The 19,323-nt window shown below is 44.2% G+C and overlaps 2 protein-coding genes across 11 annotated transcripts in view; one reads left to right on the forward strand and one right to left on the reverse strand.

Moving 5' to 3' along the window:
• TPGS2 (tubulin polyglutamylase complex subunit 2) overlaps window positions 1-11,319 on the forward strand; it is a 49,606-nt gene extending 38,287 nt beyond the window's left edge. The window contains exon 7 of one of the 2 annotated variants that reach the window (XM_033177945.1): window positions 11,028-11,319. In XM_033177945.1, the coding sequence (XP_033033836.1) occupies window positions 11,028-11,069 (42 nt within the window). In that variant the 3' untranslated portion in view covers window positions 11,070-11,319. Of the gene's footprint in view, window positions 1-8,100; window positions 9,104-11,027 lie in introns of those variants that run through there. The other variant, XM_033177941.1, reaches the window with a different exon arrangement.
• FHOD3 (formin homology 2 domain containing 3) overlaps window positions 11,157-19,323 on the reverse strand; it is a 492,791-nt gene continuing 484,624 nt past the window's right edge. For all 9 annotated transcript variants that reach the window (XM_033177891.1, XM_033177890.1, XM_033177884.1 and 6 more), the window contains one exon: window positions 11,157-11,769. In XM_033177891.1, coding sequence (XP_033033782.1) covers window positions 11,687-11,769 — 83 coding nt within the window. In that variant the 3' untranslated portion in view covers window positions 11,157-11,686. The remainder of the gene's footprint in view (window positions 11,770-19,323) is intronic.

A 19,323-nucleotide genomic window follows, 5' to 3' on the forward strand; every position in this document is an offset into this window, starting at 1 on the left:
ACAATCATGGCAGAAGGCAAAGAGGAAGCAAGCACGTCTTACATGGCTGGAGGAGGAGGAATAGAGTGAACGGGGAGGTGCTACACACTATTAAGCGCCCAGATCTCATGAGAACTCACTATCACAAGAATGGCAAGGCAGAAATCACCCCCATGATTCAGTCACCTCCCACCAGGCCCCTCCTCCAACACGGGGGATTACAATTTGACATGAGATTTGGGCAGGGACACAAATCCAGACCATATCAGATAGGGACTTTATGTTACGCTAGCAAATCCATTGCTACTTAGTATGGAACCCTGTGAACCATTAATAAACCTAAAATCAGTTAATATATAATCTTGTGCTAAATCAAGAACTGCTTCATGCTTCAGGATAGACCAGTAGGAACAGACAACAAGCAAAATTGAGAAAAAAACAAAAAAAGGAAAAATGCTGTTAATTTAAATGTTTATGCAAATTTATATAAAAAGACAGTCACTACTTTAAAGGCAGGATACCTTAGTTCAGCCCACAGACCATCCCTGTCATAAAACTGTGCCATAATGAAATATGTTAGCAATGTTCCAATGTCTTGGCATCCAAACATTGTCTCCCAGACTGCCTCTTGCCACTCACTAGCTGTGGCTCAAAACTCTTATCTGACAGTGTACCTTTGTGGTTCTGAAAATGGGATCTTTGTAATCTCACATCCTTATGTTCCCTATAGCTCTTAGCACCCAGGCCTTGTCCAATACCATCCTTGATAAATGTAGCGAGCATTATGAAAGAAACCATCTATCTGGATGATTTCAGTATCCAACCAACTACATAGTCTCACATGGATAAAATATTTTGTGAACAGAATTCCCAGGTGACAAGGGTGATATGCAGTAGTGAAGACCAGCCACAGTGTGACATGGTGAAAACACATACCACCACCACAATAACTGAAATGCTGCTTTTTAAAGCATTATTGTAAGGTGGATTTAGCTGTTAAAGATGTGCGTTCTGCCATGGCATGTATTATAATCACAGGGTTATACTCACAGGTCTGATGTGGACTCTGCTGAGGAGAGATTGCATCTTCTAGGTGGGATATGTCAAGAGAGGAGTGTATATTTGATAGTACTGACTTCACATAGAATTCTCCTTTGTGGATAAGAATTCCCAAGACTCAGAACACAATGTAGGCAGAGGGTGGACACAGTGTATTAGTCCATTTTCATGCTGCTGATAAAGACATACCCAAGACAGGGTAATTTTTTAAGAAAAAGGTTTAATGGACTCACAGTTCCACGTGGCTGGGGAGGCCTCACAATCATGGTAGAAGGCAAAAGGCACATCTTACATGGCGGCAGGCAAAGAGAGAATGAGAGCCAGGTGAAAGAGGAAACCCCTTATAAAATCATCAGACCTTGTGAGACTTATTCACTACCACAAGTACAGTATGGCAGAAACCACCCCCATGATTCAGTTATCTCCCACTGGGTCCCTCCCACAACATACGGGAATTATGGGAGCTACAATTCAATATGAGATTTGGGTAGGGACACAGCCAAACCATATCATAGAGTTTCTTACCCATTGTTTCATGTGCTTGATGGAGGAAACTGCAGTCCAAAGCTATTTTATACAAAATTAAATTTAACATAAAAACTTCCTGTGTATAAAAGGAATAAATAGCAATAAAGTACATATAAAGGTATGTATTCTCTCAGACCTGTGCTAATACATAGCCATAAACTAAAATAAAAATTTTAAATTTGTTCCTCAATCTCCAGCCACATTTCAAGTATAAAGTAATCACATATGTCTAGTGGCTACCATATTAGATAGTTATATATAGAACATTTCTATCATCACAGAATGTTACACTGGGCAGCCCTAGTCAGAGCAAGCATGGCTTGTTTTATATTATAATTTTCAGAATAACTCTGAAAATTCAGAAAAGCCATAATGCTATAGTCAACAAAGAATAAGGATATTTACCTAAAGACTTTTTTTTTTTTTTTTTTTTTACCTAAAACACAACATCCTTTTCTACTTCACATATTACTTTTGCAGCCCGTGGCTCATAGGAAAAGCCAAGGATGAGTTAGCCTGCTGCTACCCATTTTAGCTGCAGAGTGGGCTGTGCAGGTTCTGAGCTTTCGCCATGTGATAGTCAAAGACCCCAAGGCAGCCCCAGTCTCTCTGGGTCTCTGCACAGTCTCCAGTATGGAAAGCTGTGGGAAAGTAAGGAGCAGGTTCTAGGTCTTCAGGATTTTCTGCATCTTAAAGCAGCTCATTTCCTTTGCCCTCCTAGGGAGCAGAGGGGGCTAGGTTTGGGATCATCCTCCTAGCCTCAGAAATAATTGTTCAAGAAATAATATTTCTCACAGAAAGGATAAATGCTTGAGGGGATGGATACCCCATCTTCCATGATTTGATTATTACACATTGCATGCCTGTTATCAAAATATCTCATATATACACCTACTATGTACCCACAAAAATTTAAAATTTAAAATTAAAAAAAAAACAAAACATGTTTTGCGGTAACTGGTACTCCCCTGAAGACCAGCTAGGTTCATTTTTCTTCCCCAGCATAAAAACTAGAAAAGAATGTGTCCCCAGGGCAGGGACACAAACAGCCTGAGCATAGTTGAGTGTAAAGGAGAAACCCCATCCCTCAAGCAAAAGCTTTAAGTGTAGAACACACTAAGGACAAGATTAAACCTCTGGAAAAACAGCTCACCTTTACCAAGGCCCCAGCGCCCAGCTTTATACTTTCCAGTTTCATTTTGAAAACAAGGTCATCTCATGGGATAGAGACGGCGATATGGGTGGTGCTTGAGGGTTAAGTGCCTGGCGGTTCCAGGCCACATCTGCTACCACAGGTGGTTCTAGATCCTGGCTACACAGGTTCTGGGACATGACGCTGGGGCTCTAGAATGTATGTTTATTGAGCAACTCAGTGTTCATCAGAAAAACTCAATTTTCCTTTGAAAATTAGATTCTAAAATAGATGACTGTGGCCTTAATAACTATCTTCACAAATCAGGTTTTTAGGCCATTAAAAAATGGTAATCCATCTTCAATATATCAGAAACAGAATTCAAGTACAAGACAAATTCAAACATCTGTCTTACATTTGTTCACAAACACAAGTCCATATAGTTTCATTTAACCCAACAGTTAGTGAACTTCTATATGTGTATACACTTGCACACATACACACACGTAGATTGATCAATAGACAGATAGGTTGAGAAAGTTCTAAACTACCACAACCCTTAGAATTTCAGGCAATTTTTTCTTCCAAAGACATGTGATTTTTTCATACCACCTGCTCATAGAGGGACAGCTAGCTGGATTAGAGCTCATTTCCTTCTATTGAGGCCGCATTTCTGAGGATGTGCTGCATCTCTGTGAATGAGCTCCATTTATTCTCACGACATTCCTAATCGCATGCCTAATCATCTAAGCCAAGAAGCCTCTGAAGTTGACTGAATTGCTCTATTCTGTAGCCAGTTTACCACCTGCTGCTGTGTGCTGAGTTCCAGTAAAATCACCTTGTCTAAATAAGTGTACCATCAAGGATCCCTCTTTACAGGGACTGGATAAAATGGCTACAAGAACTGTCCCAGGCAGCCAGCTCTTCCTGTATAACTACCACATTTTTATTCGGTTCTTATTTGAAAATTGGAATTTAAAAAACTATAATTATTCCCTTGAGTACATGACAAGTGTTTTTTGGAAAGGCAGCTTTATCTATTTCCTAGCCCATTGCCCTGCCCAAAAGCATCTGGCTGTTCCCCAGTGGGATCGCTCTCCCCAAAGAGCAGTGAGGGTTTAAAAGCATTTTTAGGCAGGTACTATTAGGGGTGGAGTCTCTCTCTGAAGGGAAACAAAATTTCTGGTTAGTTTTCTTAAAGTGAAAAAGCCAAATCCTCTGCTTAGCTGGGCCAACTGAATAGTCCACGTACCGCAGTGACCTCTCATAGTTCAGGAAAACTGCTGCTGACACAGAGGAACACAAGGCCCTCTATTACCTTGTGGCTGATTTAATGTGCTACCTGTAACATGCTATGCATGCTATGCATGACTCTGGAATATCTTTATTAAATTCTGAACCAAGACCCATGTATTCCTATTTCCACCTACACCAGATAACTTACAATATCAAAATGAATAGAAGAAAATGTGTTCACTGGAAACTGGCTGTTGAGTCCCTCCAATGGGAACTGAGGAGCTGTGTCTCTGCAGGCATGGGGACTGGCGCAGTGTGTGCAGCAGGCACCAATCCAACGGCATGGGAACAGCAGTGTTGCAATCATTCCTCAGTTATGGCAAGAATGTGCTATTTTTCACTGTTAGGTGTTGCTTCTGAGAACTACAAATAAAACTCTCCAAAAAAGCGAACAGACTCTCTGTTGGCCAAGGGGACTCTAGATAGCCTTACAAACTGAGTTCCTGACCATAACAGGATGGGAGGTCAGACACACCTCATCATACCCCCTCACTTTTGTGGTTTTAGACACAACAACTGATCAGCATTGATTTTAAAATAGACATCATAAGACTGATGGAACAACTCTGAAAATAAGATACCAAATAATAAACAGGACCTAAGGCCATGTCAGCCAAGGGTTAAGTCATGCACCCTCCCTACACTTAAAAAGAATAAAACAATTGGCCGGGCACGGTGGCTCAGGCCTGTAATCCCAGCACTTCGGGAGGCCGAGGCGGGTGGATCACAAGGTCAGGAGATCAAGACCATCCTAAGATGGTGAAACCCCGTCTCTACTAAAAATACAAACAAATTAGCCTGGCGTGGTGGTGGGCACCTGTAGTCCCAGCTACTCAGGAGGCTGAGGCAGGAGAATGGCTTGAACCCGGGAGGCAGAGGTTACAGTGAGCCGAGATTGCACCACTGCACTCTAGCCTGGGTGACAGAGCACCACCAGATGCTAACTGACCCCTTATTCTATCAGCCATAACTATGCTTTGATTGGACAAGACATTTATTTCTGTAACTTTCTCTTGGTAAAAGACCACCAACCATGGACTGGTCCTGGCCAGTTTCACAGAGGCTGCACACTTGAGTGCCTTCATGTCTCTGCTTCACCTTTTGATGTATAGGGCTTAATTGTAATACATTTAAAAGTCTCCACCCCTAAGTGAACATGGGCCATATGTAACACATGTTTATTCAGTACATATGCATCAGGACCACCTTCGTGAATATTCATAGCTTCTCCTGTAACCGTTGAGTATGTATACTTGGCCAACCCATTCAGCATAAATCCCTGTTCTACCCTCCTCTCCCTCAAAGTGCCTGTCTTTTGGTTGACCCTTTATAAGAAATAGTTTCCTCTCCAGAGTTACAGATCCTATTCTTTTTGTTGACACTTCTAATTATCCAGCCTATTTAATTTTCCTGTACATATAATGCTGTAGTTTTAAATGTCAAAACATTCTGGAATCATTGTCACTAATCCAGTAATTAGGAACAGTCTCTATTGTCAACAACTGAACTGTGTTTGAACTACAAATCCCCCAAAATCCTAAATCTTAACTTCCTCAAGTGAATCCTCTTAAACAAAAATTATTCTTAAAGACATTAAGTAGTGCTTATTAGGAGAATAAAATGGGCTTGGTCCTCCCTCAGGCAAGTCTCAGCAATCCAAATAACCTCTCACCATATCCGTTCACCAATCAGAGTGGGAATGACTCTATCATCAAAGCACAAAAAAATATTTTCTACTTCTGAACCTTCCGACTGGTGCTGAACCTACATAGATGGAGCAATGGCTGGATGTGGGATGGATTACCAATTAAGTATAATTGATGTGAAATTTGTACATGATTGCCAACCTTGAACAAAATTTTCAGTGTTCAGGAAATTTTTTTTTTTTTTTTGAGACAGAGTTTCGCTCTTGTTACCCAGATTGGAGTGCAATGGCACAATTTCAGCTCACTGCAACCTCCACCTCCCCAGTTCAAGCGATTCTCCTGCCTCAGCCTCCTGAGTAACTGGGATTACAGGCACATGCCACCACGCCCAGCTAATTTTTGTACTTTTAGTAGAGATGGGGTTTCATCATATTGTTCAGGCTGGTCTCGAACTCCTGACCTCAGGTGATCCGCCCACCTTGGCCTCCCAAAGTGCTGGGATTACAGGCGTGAGCCACCGCGCCTGGCCAGGAAAATTTTAAGGTATAGTGCTTCCACCCTGTACACAACTAGGCCTCCACGACTTTTCAGCTTGGTCAAGGTAGGACTGGCTGGCTCCCCACCCACCAGGCCCACCCCAGTTCAGACTGGGCTGCATATTTTGTGCCCCAAAGCATAGCTGACTATTGATATTAAACTAGCAGCTGTCTTAAGATGTCTAAAAGAACAAGAAAATAACCAGGTACTAGTGAGACAAGCCAGGATATATCACTTCTTATTGTCTGTCCTTGGAGAGTTTATTCAGTATGTCTCATCCTGTTTCTTTATATGAAAAATGAAAATGCAGAGTGGCTATAAGGATTCTATTAAATAATACATTATGAAGTGCTCACACAGAGATGCCTCCAATAAATAACATTTTAGCTATTTTTAGAAATCACTCAGAAAGTCCATTTTCCCTCCACAAATTGTCTAGCAAACACAACTGATTTTTCTACCAAATAGACCTTTTTTGACAAACTGAATGGTGCATTTTAATATCATATACCTTCACTGCATTTGCAAAGGCATTTCATCCCCTATCTTAGGCAATTTGGTGTTATTTGTACTTCTCTCTCTGATAAAATGATTTCTGATTTTAAAAATCTAGATATGGCTACAGAGTGGTAGATGAATTAAAATTTTAATTTCAGTAGATGATTCCTTCCCAGGCCCCAGGAAAGGGCCCTAAGGGGAAGGACCATGACTCTCCTTTTTCCCAGATGAATCCCAAGTGCCTGGCGCACAGTTACCTCCGTAACGGGCGTGCAGTGCACATTTGGGGTGGTTGTATTGTTTCTTAGAGGGTACCGTGAGGAATCACCACAAACTTGGTGGTTTAGGACAACAGAAATTTATTTTATCATATTTCTGGAGGCTAGCGGTTCAATATTAGTTTTATTGAGCCAAAATCAAGGTGTCGAGCGGGCTGTGCTGTTCCTGGAGGCTCCAGGCAGCACCTGTTCCTTGCCTTTTACAGCTGTTCCTTGCTTTTTACCGCTCTTAGTGGCTGCCAGCGTTTCATGGTTTGTGGCCAGGTCACTCCAATCTCCACATCTGTCTTCACGTTGCCTATAGTGTGTATCAAATCTCACTCTGCCTTTCTCTTATAAGGATACTCATCACTGAGTTTAGGGAATACCCGGATGATCCAAGAGAATCCCCATATATCAGGATCCTTAATTTAATCACATTTGCAAAGACCTTCCTCAGAAGGTAACATTTCTAGGTTCCAGGGATTAGGACCTGCTACTGTTAGATGGCCGTCATTCAACCTGTTACAGTGGTATTTGGTGATACACCATCTTACGTGCATCCATGAACACAGAAATAGTGGATTTGGGAGCCATGGACAATGTAGAGGCCACTCACAGACCAGGAGCCTAGAAACCAAGTCTCCTACTCCTGGCCTCTGTTCTTCCCCACTGCACTGTGTTAACAATGGACTTGGAAGAAAACTAAACTGGGTCATCAGCCCTCCAAGGCCCTGTGCACCCTCCCACTCCATCCCCAGATCCTTAAGTTATTTTTTAAACAGAAAGAAAAAAACCTTAATATTCCAAAGAAACCCAAATCCAAACACCTTTGAAAAGCGTTTACCTTTTTTTTCTGGCAGTTTTGTAATTTCAATACATACTAGGACATAGGTGCTAAGACACAGGGGCAAGAACATCTATGGTCATTACCAGCAGATGAGGAATAGCATCTTATAAGTGTAAGGTACTCTTCACTTTCATGCTTCTTGAAGGTCTTTTAGAAAAATTTAACATCCTGAATTAAGAATTGCTCATAGAGGCCGTCAGAATGAGTGGCATCAAGAGAGGGGAAACAAACAATAGGAAACACCCCTTAGTTTCACTAAAAACTAATGAACCACTAAGTTTAGCAACACAAATTGATTTTTCTTATCGGCTCTTCTAGGCCTTTTTTGATGGATCTAGTCCCCCAGTGGATTTGAATAATCCAAGAGGAAGAGCAGGAATCTGGAGCAGAAGGTTCTAGAGCTCCCAGGACTTGCTGGCACACCCTGACTGCTCCTTGATATTTGTGGACAGGGCTCTGGGTTCACCTCTGTCTCAGCATGTCTGTCCTGCCACTGAGCTGGCAGGCATTTCTGTAGGTGAAGAAAAAAGAGAGGTGGCAAGAGCTGGCCTTCCGATGTTCCTCCCATGTTACTGGGGATTTTTCCAATGTTCATTTCATTTCCAAATGTTTAGTGAGGGACTCAGTTGCCACTGCCTCCTGGCTTTCGGGGCAGGCAAGGAAGCAGCAGAGATCTCTGGGCACACAGTGTGAGGGCAGCTTTGCTCAAACGTGTCCTAGCTGATCAGTTACCTGATAGTGATTAAAAACCAGTCCTGTCTTGGGGGGGAATTATTATTGGTTTTGCAAAGTTCTCAAAAACATCATCTTCAGTCTCTAACTCCCACTCCATCTCCCCCCAACAAAAAAGAGAGAGAAAAATACCCAGTGAGTTCCACATCTATCTTCTTATTAGAATTGGGGGGAAGGAGATGAGAAGATCTTTTAAATGTTCCAAAGTCCAGGCCACACTTGACACCAATTAAACCACGATCTCTGGTAGAGGGACAGAAATATCAGTAGTGCTCAAAGCACCCAGGTCAGTCCGATGTGTAGACTGGGCTGGGAACCACCACCCTATCTTATTCCCATACTACAGTGGCACTATTCAAGCTGCTGGGCCCAATAAAAGAGACCCTATTTACTTAGCTGTAAGCAAGAAATTAGTTGACCTTGCTTGCTGCTTCTGAGAACTTTTTGATCCCTAAAACAAAATTAAATTAGGTTTATTTAATCACTTCCTTCTAAATGTGACCTTCCATTCTAAAGCAACAATTCAGCAGAATACCAAGGACTCTCAGGAGGACATTGACATATTTGTTCACTAAACAGTGTGAAAAAATTCAGCTTCCTTTTGTCTGTGCATCATTATCTCATGTCATACAAATATTCCAAATCTGCATTCGGTGCCAAGCAATAGGCGAACACTCTCACAAACTATTAAACCATAAGCGGAATATTGGACCTGTTATTTAGAAGCATATGGAAAATGACTATTACTACCCTATGTATTCTTTTCAGTAAGGTGATTAAACTCAACAGTCTATAATGTACAGACCCAACTCTTGCAAGTTCTAGCCTCTCCTGGGGTGTTCACATCCATCATGTACTATTTGACAAATGTCTGCTTCAACAAGCTCCCTGTCTCCATAAGAGGGGTTAGAGCAGAGAGGGGAACACAGGCACAGAGGCCTATGGGGAAAATATATTATCTTTGGCTTGTTAAGCAATGCTACTGCACATTGCCTATAAATCACATATCCCCAGATTCAGGAATGCAGACTCACAGAGGCTTTTTCTTTTTTTTCTTTTGAGACAGAGTCTCACTATGTCACCAGCTGGAGTGCAGTGGTGTGATCCTACAACCTCTGACTCCCTGGTTCAAACAATTCTCCTGCTTCAGCCTCCTGAGTGGCTGGGATTATAGGGATGCGCCACCACACCCGGCTAATTTTTGTACTTTTAGTAGAGACGGGGTTTCACCATGTTGCCCAGGATGGTCTCGATCTCCTGACCTTGTGATCCACCTGCCTTGGCCTCCCAAAGTGCTGGGATTACAGGTGTGAGCCACCGTACCTGGCCTACAGAGGTTTTAAAAGTGGGGCAAAGATGGAATTAGTGACCTGATGATTTTTCAGCCCCTCAAAATACCTGCTGCAATGGTTTACCTTTCCTGTTTTCAGAGGCAGAGGTTCCTCATAGGGGACCATGTGACCCCAGGCCAAGGGGCTTGTGGAGGGTATGACCACCACCTGGGCCTCAGCCCCCTCAGTATTGCTCTACAGTTGCTTAGAGCCTCTCCTGGTGCCTTCCCCTCTGATCTTAGCTGTTGATGACCTGCACTTGAGAAGCATGCATAGTCATGTGCCACAGAGCAGTGATTTGGTTCACTATAGACCACATATATGCCAGTGGTCCCGTAAGATTATAATGGAGATGAAAAATTCCTATCACCAGTGACATTGTAGCCGTCATAATGTCACAGTGCACTGCAATACTCACGCGTTTGTGGTGATGCTGGTGTAAACAAACCTATTATGCTGCCAGATGTATAAAAGTGCACAGTAATGTACCAGGCCTTCACATTCACTCACCACTCACCTGCCCAGAGCAGCTTCCAGTTCTGCAAGCTCTATTCATAGTAAGTGCCCTATAGAGGTGCACCTTTTATCTTTGATACTGTATTTTTACTGTACCTTTTCTATGTTTAGGGATATTTACAAACACAAATACCACTATTACAACTGCCTCCAGTATTCAGTCAGTCACATGCTGTATGGATTTGTGACTTAGGAGCAACAGACTGTATCAAATAGCCTAGGTACATAATAGGCTGTACCATCTAGGTTTGTGTAAGTATGGTCTATAATATTTGCACAATGATGAAATTGCCTAACAACACATTTCTCAGAACATATCCCCATCATTAAGTGATGCATGGCTATACTAAGTATGCGATTCTGCGGCTCTCTGTACACAAAGCTTTACATTTCCATTTTGTTTTGGTGATTTAGTAAATTTTTTGAGAAAATGAATTTTGACATAAGAGGCCAGTGAGTGAGTTGTGGCATAGTTCACATTTGTAAACTGCTACTCTCATTTTTGCTTCCACATCATGATGGGGCAAAAAAAAACTACACAGGTAAGGTGATAGATGTTAGGTTAACAACAGCTAACATGTCCCATAACAAGAACTTAGGCCCAATTATAAAAGGAGTTCCAAAGAGCACACTGTTGATGCTACTCACTCTATTAACAAAATATAGCCCAAAGGATCTGAAGGCCGTTCCAAGCGAGGGTGCTTCTGATGACACTGAGAAGAGTTTTGCCATTCTGAAGAGGCGAGCCTGTGGAACTGTTTAAGGTCCTGTTCCCAGGAGAATAAAAGTTTCTCATTATGGCATTAAACTCTATTTATTTAGTATTTGAAACATGGTGTACATTTATGTATTTGTATAAACATTTGGTACATCTAAAATCCACAACTGGTAAACAATCTGTGCTTTCTTTTGTGTACAAGTTTGGGGTTTACATCTGGATATTTTGGTGTTGTGGAGACTCAGTCTATGAAGCTAATCAGATTGCCTCATATTATTGTAATAACTGTGACAGAAGTGATTTGCTCCTTAAAGGGGCTGTTCCTTGCCCAGAAAAGGTGTCACACTTTGGAACTAATAAAACCGGGTGTCATGGAATCAAGAAAAACACAGCTGACACGATGGAGAAGGTATGTGCAGGGGACTCCTGGAGATCCAAGTCAATGCGTAGCAGGCAACACAAGCCATGGGGTGACACTGGGAATTGAGCTCTCCCTTTTCAAACTGTTGGATGTTAATGTCAAGTCTCCCCAACCCCACCTGGAGAGGTTTCATCCAGCAAGAGCTTGCCTTCTGCTCAGCACACTCCTGGGAGTACCCCATGAGTGTCACAGCTGCAACTCTGAGGTGCCAACCAAGCCCAGGGCTCTGGCTTCTTCCGGGGTCAGGCCGCTCTTCAGGGTTCTTCGCACTGCAGTGGTGGCGCAGGCCGCAGCCAAAGGGATGAAAAGAAAAGGAAGTATGAGCAGCAAGGCACGGGACAGTCAACACCCCAGTCCCCCCCTTCTCCCCAGGGACTTCCAGAGAAGCAGAGGGTTCACACTGCACCTTCCTGCTCTTGCTGAAGTGCCCTGCAGTCTGTCTGCCAGGGCAAACGTTTGGGGCTACACAGGCTGGCCTAACAATGCCACAGGTGCTGATCTGGAGGGCCGCAAGGAGTGGTGGGGGCACTTATAAAGAGGAGAGAAAGGAGGGGCTCACCCTCACGAGGCTTCTGAGAAGGGGGTACAAACTGCACAAGTGCAGAAGGCAGGAGAGACCTCAGCGTCTGCACCGTATGAGGAGTGTATCAGAGCTGGGAAGGTGATTCCAGAGAGGAAAATGCAAGCTCCACTAATATAAATGAGGTGAGGTAACCAGTGCACAGCGGGGGGTTCTGCAAGACCCAGCAACCTCACAAATCCAAGGCAGGACCAGCGATAGCTGGGGACATGCTCAAGAACCATGTCCCCACAGAGCAAGTTCACGAAGCCAGGGCAAGGGGCAGCAGTGAGGCCGGATCTCTCCATGAGTACTGTGCGTCTTTAGTCTCAACTCATTAAAAGGCCTCTAGAGACAATAATTAAAATAATCAGTGGCTCCTCGAGGAATGGAGGCTAAGGAGCAAACTGCCAAACTTATTCTGGGTGGAATTGGTCACTGTTTTCTATGGAACACACAAGACTCAAGAAGGGCCAATGATCACTCTCACTGGGGGGTTGCAGTTGGCAACTGGAGGGATGCTCATACTTAACTGACTTAGAATTGGCTTGTGTTTAGCTTGGCATGATGGTATTCCCATTGTTTAGTATTTCAATTTCAACATCAAAATAAAGGCTGGATAAGGGTGAATGAGGAGGTAGCTGCCTCACCCAAGACAAGTCTTCATTTGAAAGGGTGGCTGATTATATTTTCCTTAATTTACAAATTGTATTTGACCCACTGTGCCTTTCTTTAAAGGTCACACAGAGTTTGGGGTATTCATTTTCAGAAGAGAAACGTTATGGATCTGCCTTCACTCTAAATCCCAAATCAGCCAGAGTTCCTGAGATGACCAGGGCAGGCTGTTGATCAAAGTTCAGAGAAAGTAAGCTCACCTTAATGTCTCCCCATTTCCTTTGACAACTCCCCTCATCCACTCCCCAGAGGCCAGGGCCCACCTCATGCATCTGCAGGCCACACCACGTGGTCTATGCCTCCCCATCATCCCCTAAACAAAGGTTCACTCAGCCTGCGGACAAAAGATCTGAAAGACCTATGTCCATGGCAGAATCAATGGGGACTAATATCTGTGATGAAAATAAAGGGCTCCTTCTCTTCCAGGAATCAGCACTTGGAACAGGGGTCAACATCATATCCATCAGTTGGTCAATCAACAAGTGATTTATTGAGAACTCATTGTGTGCTCAGCATTTAACTCAAAGAATCAAAACACAGACATCAAGTATGGATTTTTAGAGAGACATGGGATATGTGGTGAGAGGTTCTCTCAAATCGTGTCACTGCAACTACTGTATTTCCAAGCCTAGCTTTGAGCCCCAGAGCCATCTATCTGTAGCTGTTCTTGCACTAGCTACTATTTCCCCCACCCCTGATCCCTTGACCTCCAGACTGAATGTCTGGCTCAGCAACACAAAATGCTTGGCTCCTAAGTCTCAGCTGGAGGCAGATTACATTCAACTGAGTAATAGAATTTGTTCTATGGGGCAGCAGTAAAAATACTAGTTTGTAATAACCTTTTACATTCTTTAAAGACTCCTTAGAGTGTTTGTTAAAGAAAGATAATTTTAACAACAGTAAGTAAGATAAAATATCTCTCTTGACAAGGAAGACCTCTTGCTGAGACTTATTAACCAAGATACAAAATACTTCCTAAAGAAGTCCATGCTGACTGGGCACGGTGGCTCACACCTGTAATCCTAGCACTTTGGGAGGCTGAGGCAGGTGGATCACTTGAGGTCAGCAGTTTGAGACCAACATGGTGAAGCTCCATCTCTACTAAAAATACAAAAATTAGCCAGACATGGTGGCACACGTCTCTGTAGTCCCAGCTACTCGCAAGGCTGAGGCAGAGAATTGCTTGAACCTGGGAGGTGGAGGTTGCAGTGAGCTGAGATCGTGCCACTGCACTCCAGCCTGGGTGACAGAGTGAGGCCCCATCTCAAAAAAAAAAAAAAAGAAGAAGTTCATGCTGCACTAGCTGGGCATCTTAAATTTCACCAGCCACAGAAGGTGGTGTGGACATCAGTCTATGAATCTTTGTCCGTTTAGGTATATATTTTGGCCAAATGACTACAGAAGACCCCACAGACATTTTACCCATGAAGGTATTTAGAGATGCTCAACACTTCTGTTTGCATTTGCTTTAGTCCTGTAACTGCTCAGTTCAGTTGATATAAATATTAATACTTGAATAAGGGCCCTGTCACCTTACAGCTCATGTAACAGTCTTTTAATAGCTTTGGGCATTGGGCCAGCCTATCTGGGACAGGCTCAGGGAACAGAACTAAATGGTACCTGCATGGGCCTTGCTGCCTGACAGCACAGAGCCTGTGCCCTCTCCCTCGTGGGTCTACTCATGGTTTGGATATTCCAGACCCCTTGGGACCCTCATTCACGCTCTGGTCGGGGCTCATGTGTCCTCTGCTGTGAGGGAAAAGCCAACATAGGCTTCATTCCCTGAGCTTACCAGATGTATCCCTGAAAAGCGAGTATTCACGGAAAAGTCTTCCTCATTTATGAAATCCTACTTTCTATGGACCTCCATGGCAATGTGAAAAATAAATTCTCTTAGATATATGTCAGCCCCTTGGTATAATGAAAAATACCTTGAGAATCTGAACCCTTCCTTTGTTATCCAAAGTTAATTCACCTTACCACTTGAAAGACCACGTGAAAAAAAGTAATCAGCTGAAATCAGTCTTGCACCCAATTCAAGTCACGTGCAACAAGGGCCCCCTTGGGTGTCTGGTCAACCATCTGTCTGCTGAGCAGTTCCTTTGCCATTCATCAAACATCATGTGCATATGCACCCTAAGCCTCTGCAGTGCGAGCCTCTGCGGAGAAAGGCAGGGGCCTGACACGGATACAGTGTGGGGAGAAACACTCAGGGCAGTGGACCGGGTCCAGACAGGGAGCTGGCTCTCAGAAAGTTTCCAGAAAGCAAAAAAAAAAAGGCTGGGGACATAAGAGAACAAAAGAAGGGGGCTAGCAAACAGGTGCTGGCAAGGTATGAAATGGTACCCAGCAAACTTCCACAGCAGAAATAACTCTGCCACCCAGTAGAGAGGCTTCTCCAGCACGGCGGCAAGGTGGGCCGGCTGCGGTCTGATGACACCTGGGCCTCCCCCCACTCATTTCTGCTTCCCACTCAAATGCTCTAGCTGAATCAAAGCTGCTCTCCAGCCTTTCCCACGGGACGGCCTCCCCCGAAAGCTCATAACAGAGAACAGACTGGAAATGTTTATCCCTGTCTGTCTCGCAACTCTGCCATAGATGGCATGGGTCACTCTGAAGGCACCAGCAGCCACCCTGCACCCCAGGCCCTGGTGACAGTTCTCACAGTGTCAGTGATGGTAGACGAATCTGATGCGGGGTGCCTCTGCTGCCAGCATGCAGCACAGGACTGTCTGGGAACTCAGGAAAAAAACACCCAAGTTCTTTTTCTTCCTCCCTAGAAATGAAAACATTAAAAAAACCCACAAAGGGTTCGCAGGTGATTCTACTAAGATGGGTCGCATCCGAGAACAATGGCAATGGCAGCCGCCATTTACTGAGTGTTTACATGGGTTGTTCCACCTAATCTTTATAGAAACACTATGAGATGTGAACTCTTGTTTTATCTTCAATAAGCAAGCAAACCCGGACCAGAGAACCTGGTCACTGGCCCGCAGGCTCACAAGTAAGTGGTAGAGAAGGGTGTGAGTCGACTTTGGATCACAGCCCACATTGGAAACAGCTGTGCACTGCCGATGCTTGGCAGGACCGTTCCTGACCATCTTTCACATCAACAGGAAATCGACCCAACTTTACTTTCAGGTGACAGAAATCCATCTGTGCGCTTTCACCTTTGCAGCACTGGCAGATGTTATTTCTGGGTTTTTTGCACATAATTGTCAAGTGTAATTTGAAAATCAGTTTTTTGGGTTTTTTTAATCCCTAAGATCCCAAAGATTTTCTACCAGGTATATTGGGAGCAATGTGTCTAGGATTCTAGTTGACGAATGTCGGAACTTAAAGATGCCTTAAATGTCCATGTCTTGTGGCTGGGAGGTCCCTGGCTCGGCCACTGTTCACACCATCCATTCACGCCCGCCTTGTTCTGAGTGGAGGTAAAATGGTAGGGCCAGATGTGCTCCCTGGGACTTCCTTTTTTTTCACATAAAATCCTGTTCATCATATGCACAGCTTCCCAAATGGAAAGACATTCTACAAAATAACTGACCGGTACTTTTCAAAAACACCAAGGTCACAAACTGTCCCTACAGATTAGAGGAGACTAAGCAGACATGAGGGCTAAATGCAATGTGGAATCCTGGGTAGGATCATGGAGCAAAAATAGGACCTTCGTGGAGAAACGGGTGAAATCTGAATAAAGCCTACAGTTCGGTTAATAGTACTGTACCAAAAATTGTCCTACTATTTTTGTAACTTTTCTGTAAGTCTAATATTTTTTCAGAATAAAAAGTTGAAGCAATAAAACCCAGGACAACAACAAAAAGCAGACATTCCCAAATCTAGTTGACTGAAATTCAATTTCTTGGACTCACCAAGAGTCTCCTGGAGAGGTTCAGGCACTGCATTTGAACCTTCCCTGGGTAACCAGATGACCAGGTTTGGGGCCCCTGACTTAAATCACTGTCATCTGAGATGCAGGAAGAGGCGGGGTTTTCAGGATAGTGACAGTCTGTGGTGCCAAGGTTGAAGTCTCCTAGTTCCATCTAACCCAAAATGAAGTTCCCTCAGGCTGAGATAGCACTCAGAAATACTCGTTCTGCCGTCACTGGTCTGGCTGTGGCTTCCTTGGCCTTGCAGAGCCCAGCCCATGCCCTCCTCCTGTACCTGTGGTTACATTAGCATCCTGTACTCTTGAAGAGTCTTTTTGGTTCCTAGGTAGGAACAGAACAGAAAGCTGTTGGGTAAAATGCGAGCACCAACTGCCTCCTCCTGTGAGGGTGGGCAAAGGGAGAGTTGGGGGTGGGCAAAGGGAGAGTTTGGCCTGAAAGGAAAAATAAGTTCTGCCCATTGTTTTCTGGGAGAATTTACCTAAACTAAGGATAGAAAGGAAAGGCAGCTCAGAAAACTACAGACTCAGAGTTTTCCACAATATTTTAAGTTCTGGGCAGGACAAAACTGCCTTTCCCCTTCCCAGATTGAGAGTGTCAGCCCTCTGCCTGGGTATCTCAACAGTGCTAGCCAAGTGCTATGGCTGACAATGCAGCCTTTATGTGCACAGGCGCAAGCATTCTGGGGGTAAAAAGTGGTGAAGATCGGTCTAGGCTATTAACTGCAGCAGGCCAGAGTGAAGTGGACGGTGTGGTGGGGAGTGAGGTGGGTGAAAGGAGCAGACAGTTAGGTCAGGATGTGCACAGCAGACCCTAAGCACCTTCAGGCAGCAACGAATTCACATCAGCAACCTGTCCCTTGGGCAGCAGTGAGACACAGCCTGGAAGGGAAGAAAGGTGGTGGGAATCTGTCATAGATGCCTCACTTAACCCCACAACCGCCTTGGGAAGCTGGCACTACTGCCTTCATCGTACAAAAGATGACTGATGCTCGGTAAGGCCAAGTCGCTCACATGAGACCCAGGCCCCATCCCTGCTGTGGGCATGTGTGCATTCCTGAGCATGGAAATGGATTCCATTTGAACTTGGAGTAAAATGTTTCAAATCGTCCAGGGGATCTCTAGCCTGTGAAATGGCTGATCCAGCTTACTTCAGGTGCCCCCCCTCCCTGCCCCCACTGCCCAGATTCTACCCACAGATCTCCAGTAGCACCTAATGATTTCTAGAGCTGATTAAAGATGGACTGGCTCCTCCTGTAAAGACAGCGGAGGGTCTGTCATTTTTATTCAGGAAAAATGATGAAATACTGTAACATCCATTGGTCAGTACCACCATGGGAACCCTATGCCTCCCCTCAAAAACGCTCTCAGAGGCAGGAAAGACAGGTTCTTGGATTCATCTTTTTATTGCTCCTTCATCCTTTTGAACCTGGCACTCAGATGGACACTGCCGGGGGGACTTATAGACAAACCTCCTCTTTAATGTGCCAGTTCCCCTTGTTTGGGAGGGTGATTTGTCTAAAAGTGAAACCACCAGAGAGCCATGTAATGCATTGAAACACTTCAAAACTCTTCCTGCATCCGCCTCACTAACCCCGAGGCTTCCACCTGAGCCCCGACTTTCTGACTTAGCATATCAGTGTCCTGGCCTCCAGCCTGGCCCTGCTCTGCAGCAAGGGATGCCCTCTAAAAGGCAGTGACTCTCCACCGGGGTTTAGGGAAGAGACCTCAGTTCTCTCTTGAACTTGCTCTGTTTATCCTCTTGTCCCATGTCTTGTGCTCATGCACAGGCACCCTCTGCTGTCATTACAGGAGGGGCTAGTCCATCTTTAATCAGCTCTAGAAATCATTAGGTGCTACTGGAGATCCTCGGGTAGAATCCGGTGCGGCGGGGGGGGGGGGGGGGGGCGCCGGAGATAAGCTGGATCAGCCATTTCACAGGCTAGAGATCACCTGGACGATTTGAAACATTTTACTCAATGTGCCCCTGATTGGCACCAGCTGGGAGAGCAGACGACGTGAGCCATGGGAACCTGTGAATCGATTATGATGCCCTTGGCTATCCCAGCTGACTGCAAAGTTCAGGCTTCAGGGACGTTCAGCACATGTGGGCCCAGTCACCAGCATCAAACATGAAAGCAGACATTTAATTATCTCTGATCCTTGAGTGGCTTGCCTTGCGGGCCATAAATTTCAAGGTTATGGGATGGATTCTGTTTCGTTTCCTGCAAGAGCAGAACTATTATTGTCTTTAGCCAAATGAGTTATGGCCCAAATATGTTGGTTATGCATTATCCACTTGCCTCATTGCCATCATTAAACAAATCAAATACAGCACTGTTTCAGCATGAGGCCCAAACCGCTAAACTTCACATTGATTTTGCAAATTGCTTTTTCTTGTTCCTTTAACCTCTGTGAAAAGCTGGAGTTTATCATCCCTTTATAACAGAAATCAAAGTCTAACTTCTCCCTTCTTAAATTTCTGTTGATAATGCCATTACTAATAAACCCATTACAGATAAACACATACATTCTGTGCTGTACTTGTTATAGTAACTGTATCACAGGAAAAATGTGTTTGGCTAAATAAAAAGAGTATATGGCTGTTTTGCATAAAATTGAAATGGCAATGATACCACAGGAAATTATTTTATGTCAGCCACAAAAACAGGCAAAACATCTCTCTGGCCAGATTGAAGAGGA

The sequence above is a fragment of the Trachypithecus francoisi genome, unplaced genomic scaffold, assembly GCF_009764315.1.
Source record: "Trachypithecus francoisi isolate TF-2019V2 unplaced genomic scaffold, Tfra_2.0 Lachesis_group19, whole genome shotgun sequence".
Classification (NCBI taxonomy): Eukaryota; Metazoa; Chordata; class Mammalia; order Primates; family Cercopithecidae; genus Trachypithecus; species Trachypithecus francoisi.